Raw genomic sequence first — 10,172 nt, forward strand, 5'->3', positions numbered from 1 at the left:
ATCTAAATAAATAAATCTAAATAAATTCTAAATAAACAAACAAGTGAACCCTGAACTAATGTAACCTAATGACAGAATCCATTAAATAAATCCTAATAATAAAGCTAAATAAATAAATCTAAATAAATTCTAAATAAACAAACAAGTGAACCCTGAACTAAAGTAACCTAATGACAAAATCCATTCCAAAGGCAGAAATCATGGGAAAGTCTCAACACGTGGGACCAAACACAGAAAGTCATTCCCAGATGTCGGGGTCCTTCCAGCTCAATCCCACAACAAGGAATTTCTGCCTCATCACMCCCTCCCTGGGGCTGGAAGCTGATTCATTGAAGTTATCCCATAATATCCACATGGATGAAGTGTTTCTGGTTCCAAAAAAGCAAGTTRGATTAATTTGTTCATGATTTTAACCGTCACCACTGAGAAATCTGCCTTTACCCAGGGAATTTGAAAGGATCCCGTCATTACCAGGGCTGTGTCTGATCCCACTGGAGACATTCAGTGGAGAATCATGGAATTATGGAATCATTCAGGCTGGAAAAGACCTCCAAGATCATCTTGTTGGGAATATTTTGAGCAAGGAAAAAGGAAACCACCTCAAGGGCCACATTCCTCAGAAAAACCTTGGAATTGAACAAATCCATTTCAACAAAGCTCYTTTGTACTCTGTGCTGAACTGCTCTGTGAACTGCAACATTTTGGTCAAATCCTTTTCCCAGCATTTCAGGATATATGTGAAAAATAAGAATGACACTGACTTGGGAACTTAATTTTCCAGATTAAATATTAGGTATTAAAAATATGAATTACATATTATTAATTATTGTGAAAATATTCATATTAGCTACTTCASTATCCATTGTACCAAGGGGTTTTTCCACCTTGCAGTTCTGGTTTTGCTCCTTCTGGCCACACTGAAAAGAGCTGGTACAAGATTTTCTATAACACAGTTAAAACATAAAATATAATAACAATAAATACCCATTCAACAGCATCCATTTGCTTCTACACTCAGAGAAAAAGGGGAATTGTCTGGAAATTATCCTGCCTCTTTCAGGAACATTCACTGGGTGCTTTCCCTAAAATYTGGCAGTGAAATCCTTCCCATTAATTAACTTTTGTCCAAATCACACCACCCTCCCAAGGCAGCCTTCATTCAATTTGCAGTGATATTCCATGACATCTCTCACACTKGGATTTTCAGGAAGCACAACTCCTTGAAGTTCCCAAGTACCCACAGGGCAGCTCCCATTCACTACACCAAAACCACACAAAACCAAGAAGGGTAAGAAGCAAATGTGCAAAATTTATTAAGTTCCTCAATGAACATATGGACAGTGCATTTATAAAATCAAGTAAAAATTAAAAAAAAAAAACAAACAAAGGATATATAAACATCAAGAGTTCCTTGTTAGAACAAACAACCCAGTTTACTCCAAAGCAATTTCTTCATTAAAAAATAAGGTACTTAAAAAAAATTACTCCAGAAGACAGTGCAGACAGTATGGAAAACATGGAACACAGAAACTGAAATCGCAGCATATCCTGATCCTTTGTCCAAAGAAAAGTCTGTTGGCAAAACAAAGCTGGGAGAATGCCAAGCTCATCCCTCTGCTAAAGGCATTTCCTAAATTCCACTTGGATCCTGCTGATCCCAGAGTGAGTTTAAGGGRCCTTACAGCTCATCCCATCCCACYCCTRCCATGGCAGGGACACCTTCCACTGTCCCAGGCTGCTCTGAGACCTGTCCAGCCTGGCCTGGGACATTCCAGGGATGGGGACAGAGACACAGAATGAGCACTGGGAGCATCCCCAGGCCCATCCATGAGGAATCCCATGAGGAATCCCACAAGAAATCCCATGAGGAATCCCACAAGAAATCCCATGAGGAATCCCAAGAAATCCCATGAGGAATCCCAAGGAATCCCAGCCTCCTCACTGCTGCCTCTGTGCTCCCTTGGCACCTTTAGCTCAGACCTGCTGAGCCAAGCACTGCCCGAGGCCTGGAAGAAAATGAAAACTCCACAGGATTGTGTCCAGCACGGATTTCCTTTGGCTTGTAAACACTGGGTAACTCCACCCACAGCTCCACGAGCAGGAGCAGCTCTGGTGGCACAGGAAGGGTTTGCTCATCAGCTCGAGCAGAGGGAGAGCCCAAAGGTGCTCCTGGTGCAGAAGGGCAGCCCTGGCTGGGGTGGGGACACTCAGACCATTCCCCCCAGCAGGGGCAGCTCTGGAGCCCAAACATAGGGACCCCAAAGGYCACAGGGTCCCCCTCAGGCTGGGGCTTCCATCACGAAGAGGTTTGAAGTATTTATGAAGTTCCAGTCCCACGGATGAATTTTGTTTTCCTGAAGTTACAGCATTTCCTTTTCCAGCATTTCTTTGGATCCTTTGCTCCCGGAAGTGTTGTCATCGTTGGAATAATTCCCTGAGTCTCGACTGCTCTGTTTGCAGTGTTYGTAGTCTGTAAAATTAATTTGATTTCCCTCTTCTGTGATCATGGATTCAATCACACAGCAATTTTCCACTGGCTCCTCTGCAGCTGACAGGTAAGGGCTGCTGAAGAGCTGTGCTCCAAAGCCCTGAGGAGAGAAGCAGAAGGGGAGATAAACATTCAWAAATAAAAATTATGTACTGGTTTAAATAATTACCAATTCTGCTAAACAACCCAGTCACACCAATCTGATTTATCTGATTCTTCCMTGGGAGGGTGGGCAGGCCCTGGYACAGRGTGCCCAGAGAAGCTGTGGCTGCCCCTGGATCCCTGGCAGTGGAATGGGATGAKTTTTAAGATCCCTCCCAACCCAAACCAGTCTGGGATTCCATGATCATGCTGAGCAACATTGTGTGGTTTTCTACCCCTAACACCTCACTTGTTTCCCTAAGTTCACAACTCAAAGTTAGGATGGAGTTTAGTTCACAGATTCACAGAATCCCTGAGGKTGGAAAAGSCCTCCCAGCCCATGGAGTCCCAGCTGTGCYCAATGCCCACCTTGTCCCCAGCCCAGAGCACTCAGTGCCACCTCCAGCCCTTCCTGGGACACCTCCAGGGATGGGGACTCCAAAGCTCCCTGGGCAGCCCCTGCCAAGGCCTGAGCACACTTTCCATGGGCAAATTCCTCCTGGTGTCCACCCTGAGCCTCCCCTGGCCCAGCCTGAGGCCGTTCCCTCTCCTCCTGTCCCTGTTCCCAGCACAGCCCAGCTCCCAGCTCCTGGCTGCACCCACAGAATCCAACACTAAACAGTGACTCCACCATTTTATYTCAGCTCTTTTCCTGCTCTCACAGTTGTCAATCACCACAGAACTGCAACACAGATCCATGGACCCAATTCATGGATTAGAACCTGAAGAGGCCAAGAGCTAAAGCCAAATCTGATTTAGAGGTTTCAAGACACACTTGAGTGTTGCCCCGTTCATTCCAGAACAGGACCCCTCCTAAGCACCACCTGTGCCAAGCTGGAAATCAGACAAAGGTCTGGAAAGTGCTGCTAAAACATCTCAAATGGATCATGGCTGACCCACAAGACAACAGGATGACAGATAGAAATTTTTCCGTCCCATTTAAAAGTTAATTTTCCTAAAAAAAAAAAAACTGTTCAATGACTGCAAAGTGGGAGCTCACCTCGATGTTCAGGGGGGGCTGGCAGGAGGGGAAGAACACGTATTTGATTTTGCTGTAGGCTTGGTAGAGCACAAAAACAAGAGGAGTGGCCACCAGCAGGACAACCAGCAGGGCACCCATGAAAATTCCAAAGATGAGCAGAGGTAAAGGTGTACCTAAAATTGGGAATCAAAACCATTCAGTGAAGGTATTCAGAACCAGCAGAGATTAAAGAACAGATCAACTCCAAATGTGCTGCACTATTTATCAAATAATTCAACATTCCCACATCACCCAGCCATGGGCACCAGGGAACACTGATGTTGTGCCAGAATCTCAGATAATTTTGCTTTAAAACGCCACAAAATATTTTCCAGTACAGGAACATGGAATCACCAAAGTGGGAAGAGGCCTCCAAGATGATCCAGTCCCACCATCACTCCAGTCCCACCATCACTCCAGTACCACCACCTGGGGGTGCTCCCCTGGGGAAGGGAAGGATCCAGGGAGAGCTCAGAGCCCCTGCCAGGGCCTGAAGGGGCTCCAGGAGAGCTGGAGAGGGACTGGGGACAAGGGCTGGAGGGAGTGACAGGACAAGGGGCAATGGTTTTAGACTGCCAGATGGCAGGACCAGATGGGATATTGGGCAGGAATTGTTCCCTGGCAGGGTGGGCAGGCCCTGGCACAGGGTGCCCAGAGAAGCTGTGGCTRCCCCTGGATCCCTTTGAGTGCCCAAGGCCAGTTTGGGCATTGGGGCTGGGAGCAGCCTGGGACAGTGGGAGGTGTCCCTGCCATGGCAGGGGTGGCATTGGGTGAGTTTTGAGGTCCATTCCATGATGCCGTGACTGTCTCAGCCTGCTGAAGGGAGTTTGGTAACATTTAAATTACAGCAGCCACTTTCCAAGTAATGCAAAGGACACAATCAGATATTTTTTTTATGATCAAGAAATGGAGGATTTTCACACTGGGATATAAAAACATGGGAAAGACAGGRTATAGTCTGTCTTGAATGTGCTGCCTGGGTTTAAAGAGATTCTTTGAAATAGTAAGATAGGGGGAAGATTAATAACTAAAACAGATTCAAATATTTATCTTATTCAGGTAAAAAGTAGCATTTGGTTCTTTTTAGGCTTGATAAGGCACAGCAGTGAGGACCACAATATAAATGAGCCCTAAATGTGAGGCAGTGGCATTGCTGTTATTACATTTTCTTAGCTTTAAGGCAGTTTGGAGAGTYAGAAATCTTTCAAGTGTTAATAAAACGTAATTTGGCCAATTATCTTCACCACAGAACTTGTTCTTCTGTTCTGAGTGCAACCCACTCACTCACACTGCACCAAGGTGAGCTTTCAGCTCTGAGGAGTCTGACTTAGCWCCTCACTCTTCAGGAGATTCATTCCCAGAAGGACTTAAGACAATTTCAAGGAAAGAATAACCCTGAACATGTGGGATTTAGGGATTCCTTGCTCCCCCTAAGATGTAGGACCAGGAATTGAGGCTCCCTGCCCAATGGGGCGCTCTCTGAGCTGCCAGGAGCCTTGGGCTGTGAGCTCTGCAGTGAAAGGTGACAATCCCAGCTGCAGAGGGGGCAGTGCCCAGGCTGTGCCCACCTGCAGGGCTGTGGATGCATTTCTGCTGGCTGTAGGCACTGCTTTTGTTGTAAGGCTCTGAGAAGGCCTGCACCTTGACACAGTACAGTGTGGAGGGGCTGAGCTCGGGGATGGTGGCGATGGTCTGCTTCACCTCCTTCTGCCTCACCTCCTCCTGGCAAGAAGAAAACAGGAAAAAAGGAGGGAGGAGATCACAGGGACAGGCCAGGAATCTCTCCAACAGGTGAGAATTGCAGCCTCTGATGGAGAAGTCATTCTGTGAAATGTCAGACACTGCTGCAAGTCCAGAATCATCAGGGCTGGAGAGACTTTCRAGCTCACCCAGTCCCCCCATCACCATCCCTAAAACACATTCCCAAGGTTGTTCCACTTCCAGGTGCCACAGGAACACTTCCAGAGATGGTGAYTCCACCACTCCACTCCCTGAGATTGAATAAAATAAAAGAAACCCCTCCATGATCTCCTAAGCAAAATTCAGAAAACATTCTCACAAGAACCAAGTGCTTTCCCCACTCCGAAATGTCAAAATTCCAAGTTTTCGGGAAACTCCTTCCCGYTGCAGTCTCYTTCCTTCTCTTCTTCCCCCCTTTCACCAATTACTGTGAAATATTTTACTCTAAGAAGTATTTAAACAATATGGAAAGATCCATTAAAATGTGAGCTAAAAGCATGTAGGATGTCAGTGTTTTATGAGCTTCTTACATCAMACTGCACACTGCCACATCCATGGAAATTGGGATTATAACCAATCACTGGGAGATAAAAATCACAGCAATCAGATTTCTGAAAGAGTTACATTAAAATCTCAACCAGTGGATGATAAAAGTCACAGTGATCAGATTTTTGACAGAATCTTTCAGAAAAAAAAMCAATATATTGACTTTTTTCAGACTGGTACAAAACAAATGTCTCTCTTTTGGGAAAAAAAGCTTCTTAGGGAGAACTGAAATTCTTATTTAAGTATTTAAGTCAGAATCCATTTTATACRGTATTTAATTAATTCATACCTCCTCATTTGAGGAATTCTTCCAGTACAGGATCCTGTAGGACAAGTCATAATGATCCCTCATGAATTCATCCTCATCTTCTCCTGGAGGAGAAATGAGGATGTGGAGCAAAGTGTCACTGATGTCCAGCCTTACACCAGGAGGGCCAATTCCATCTGAAACAATACAAAAAAATAATTAAAAATACAACTGAAAAAAAATACAACTGAAAATATTATATCAAATATGGTCAGTGGAATCCATGATAATTTTTAAGAAACATCCACTTAAAAGTCAAATTTCCTAAGTTTTAATCAGAATATCAAGTCCTGAGAAATATATTTCAATTATTTTCACTGTTACCTTATAAAAGAATTAATTAATTAGCAGGAACTTTGACAAGAGAAAGCTGATATATGGAATAACTATTGAKTCACTCTTCAGGCAGTGGAATATGACCTCACATATTACAGCAACATTTCTTGATGCTTATGATGGATAATTTCACAAAGTAAAACTTTTTAGTGAGGTGATGTTTCTCACAAGAACAAAAAAGTGCAAAGCTAAAACTGCAAACAAAAAGATAAAATCAAAAAGCTGCTAAAATTTCCCTCTGGAGTTGACAGATTTTTGACATAATGTCACTGTTATTGAAAAGTGATTTTTCCTAGGGCTCTCCAGGGTTCTGTGTCAATGTGACACAATTCCCAATATCCCATCTAAGCCATTCTCTGGCTCCTRTCCCTCCATCCCTTCTGAAATCCCCCCTCCAGTCTCTTGTCAGCTCATTAAGGCACAAATTTGCTGAGCAATGAGCATTAAGGAAACATTTCCTCACTTGTTTTCAGAGGATCCACTTTGACTTCTCTGAATAAACAGGATCTGTTGTGTCCCGCCCTGGCCTGCACTCGCAGATAATAAAATCCCGTGGTGGTGATGATGGAGGAGAAGTTGCACCAGGTGTGGGTGATGTTTTCACACTTAGGGACACTAAGCCACTTGTCAGAGTAATCATCATTGAGCTTCTTCAGGAATCCACTGCAAGAGGCAATTCAGGAGTTTTYATGTGAGAGCCTTGAACTCTTCAAAGAAACTGTGTTTGTTTGTGCTACACTTGGTTCAGCCTTGGAAAAAAAGGCCTCTATTAATAAAACCCCAATATTTTAATGTCAGACATTTCTGAGTGGAACAATGCAGATAAAAGGGCCAGGAAATAAAATCAGGGCTTTAACCAAGCCTCAGGAGAGARGTTAAATGTCGGGTGGACAAGTTGTGAAAATCCAAAGGAAAAGTTCTCACGTTGCTCTGTGCAGTCCATTACTTTCCTGTCAWGCCAAAAGAATGCCCAAGGAATGCCAGGGGGATCCCTCCTCTTCAGTTACGTGCTGGCCACAGTATTTATGCAACAGCTGGAGATTGAGATAGAGCTTTATAGAACGGCATCTTAATGTTACTTCTGGATGTAATTCAATAGGGTTTTATGGGATATGATGGGGTTATTTATGGCATTCCTTGGTTTTTGATGCAATATGATTTTTATGTGATTTTCTTTATGTGATACAGTGTTTTTTCTGTGATATGATGGGGTTTGATGTGATACAAGGGTTATTTCATGTGACACGATGGGGTTTTTATGTGACTTGATGGGGTTTTGATGTGATACACTTTTTGGATGTGATACAATGTTTTTTAGATGTGCTACCATGGKTTTTTTCCCCTCTTTGGGTCTGCCCAGAGGAAATCCAAGCTGTTGACAACTGAAACCTCCAACACCTGGATTTGTGCTCACTTTTACTTGAGCAATGTCTTCCCATTCAAAAAGCCACAAAGCAACTCAAATTTCCCAGCTTTAAAAATGTTACTCAGCATTTAGGAGTCCTTTACATCTGGAYTCCCAAAAGCAGCCCAGTCCCCTGAAAATCCTGGATCAGATGTTATGTGGAATTCTTCTAACATCTATGAGCCATTAATGTTCCATTTAATACATGAAGGCAGCAGTAAAYATTCAACTTGAACTTCTAGAAAATATTTGCAAAATGCAAGAAACGGGATTTCAAATGTCAGAGATGGGAATTGCTGCACTCACGTGAGGTACTGGACGTTGTAGTTCACCTGTTGCTCACCCTGGTTATTCCAAAGCAGGTGGAATTTCATGTTCAAAGCCAGGACACTCAGGTTGGTTGCACACAGAAGGTCATTCACTGATCAGGATGAAAAGGAAACACAGAGTTACAAAAAAAATTTGATATTATGGACAGGGACTTCTCACCCAATGGACATTTCTCATGTCAATGGTACAGTTTCAATAATGAAAATGTAAAAATCATCTATTCATTATGAAGAATAAAGTCTGTAATAGGCACAGCATCACATTAAACCTTACCTAAAACATCAGCTAAAAATTCAGAAAATTATTCAAGTACAGAAATGTTGAGAGGGACAGAAATAAACTGGTGTGGCAATAACAGGAGGAGAAAAATGTGTAAAATACATGTTCTAAAATTTTAATTTTTTGTATTTTATTAAAACATGCATGGATCTATTATTTAAATATTTAATTAAATGTGCATGTATTAATAATGTTAATATTTTAAAAATACACATGTGTATTAATGAATGTATTTTATGTGTAAAGTAATTTTCATTTACCATCAATCACTTATATTTTGATGTACCATCAACCAATGAAGATGTGCCCCCCCGTCCAATCTAATATTGGACTTTCTAYAGTTTTTTTTTTTCCTAAAATAACATCTTAAAGCCCCTGAAGAGCACTTCAAAGAATTTAATTTTCCACAATGGAGCAAACTGCCCCTCAAAGCYTTCCTTCAGCAGCTGTAACAATCAATCCACCAAGGATTATGTAAAACCAATATTTTTTTAAGCTCAGCTCAACTTTTTGTGCATTCAYTGAGTGCCAAGAATCCCAGAGGCTTTAGTTTGGCTTCTCCTCCTGATTCAGTCACTAATTCAAAAATAGTTTTCCGAAACACAAAAGCAATTGTTGTTTTCACATTCCAAAGTAAGGGCAAAGCTTGCTTGAAAAGGCAAAACCTTTTTGTACAATTAGAACTTTACCCCTGATGTATTTTTGTTGACGGAGAAGAGTAAATTTATGTAATGCATATTTTTTATACCAAAACAAGGAGGAATTTGGCCCTTCTGCCTAATTCTGTTGCCTCAGAACAATCCACTGCCTGCCAGTTGAATCTGAGCCATCATTTGCAAACAAACTGATGTCCTGGGTACCTTTTTGGGTGGTTCTCACACAGCTGATGGGGCTGAACAAGCCCTGCTTTCCCTCTGTGGGGAGATTTGCTTGAACTTTGAAGCAATAGGTGGTGTCTGGGGCAAGATCATCGATGGTGTCAACTGGGAAAATATTTTTACTCCGGAGCTGGAAGAAACAACCACAAAGAGGGGRGCTGTGAGGGGAACGGTCCTTCCCCAGGAAAGTTTTTAAATTATCATTTTTGTGTGTTTCAGCCTGTTTATATAATAACCCATTCAAAAAGGTAAAACACAGAAAGCAGGGCAACACTTGAGCTGGAGTAAAAGGGAAGATTCCAACTGAGCCAGTGACTGAGTGGAAGGAAGATTCTGAGTTCCTTTGCAATGGAAGTGGGGAGGGATTTGTCACAACCAGGAATTCACCCCACAGATATTCCTGGGTGAATCAGGACATTCCCATCCCTTAGACACCAAAACACTCCCCTCTCTCCTCTGCCACCTCCCTGCTTTTGGGTTCCCAGACTTTACACAAGCTGTGGGCCTTCTGCTGCTTTGATGTGTAATCCCAAAATCCCAGAAACAGGARGAGCCCTTTGGGATCATCCAGTGCCACYCCATCACCGCCAGCATCATCCCAAAGCCTGTCCCCAAGGGCCACATCCAGACTCCTCCTGAGCACTCCCAGAGACAGGGACTGCACCCCCTCCCTGGGCAGCTCATTCCAAGGCCTGACCACT

The 10,172-nt window shown here is 43.1% G+C and overlaps 1 protein-coding gene across 1 annotated transcript in view; it reads right to left on the minus strand.

Moving 5' to 3' along the window:
* Nucleotides 1-1,289: 1,289 nt before the first annotated feature.
* Nucleotides 1,290-10,172, minus strand: part of IFNAR1 (interferon alpha and beta receptor subunit 1) — a 16,847-nt gene continuing 7,964 nt past the window's right edge. Inside the window, exons 3-9 of the mRNA XM_057383313.1 lie at nt 9,454-9,871; nt 8,291-8,405; nt 7,043-7,242; nt 6,226-6,380; nt 5,219-5,372; nt 3,630-3,784; nt 1,290-2,588 (exon numbers count right to left, since the gene is read on the minus strand). Of these exons, the coding sequence (XP_057239296.1) occupies nt 2,361-2,588; nt 3,630-3,784; nt 5,219-5,372; nt 6,226-6,380; nt 7,043-7,242; nt 8,291-8,405; nt 9,454-9,871 (1,425 nt within the window). The 3' untranslated portion in view covers nt 1,290-2,360. The remainder of the gene's footprint in view (nt 2,589-3,629; nt 3,785-5,218; nt 5,373-6,225; nt 6,381-7,042; nt 7,243-8,290; nt 8,406-9,453; nt 9,872-10,172) is intronic.

This window comes from Malurus melanocephalus, unplaced genomic scaffold (assembly GCF_030028575.1).
Source record: "Malurus melanocephalus ecotype Western Australia unplaced genomic scaffold, MMel_1.1 scaffold_623, whole genome shotgun sequence".
Lineage (NCBI taxonomy): Eukaryota > Metazoa > Chordata > Aves > Passeriformes > Maluridae > Malurus > Malurus melanocephalus.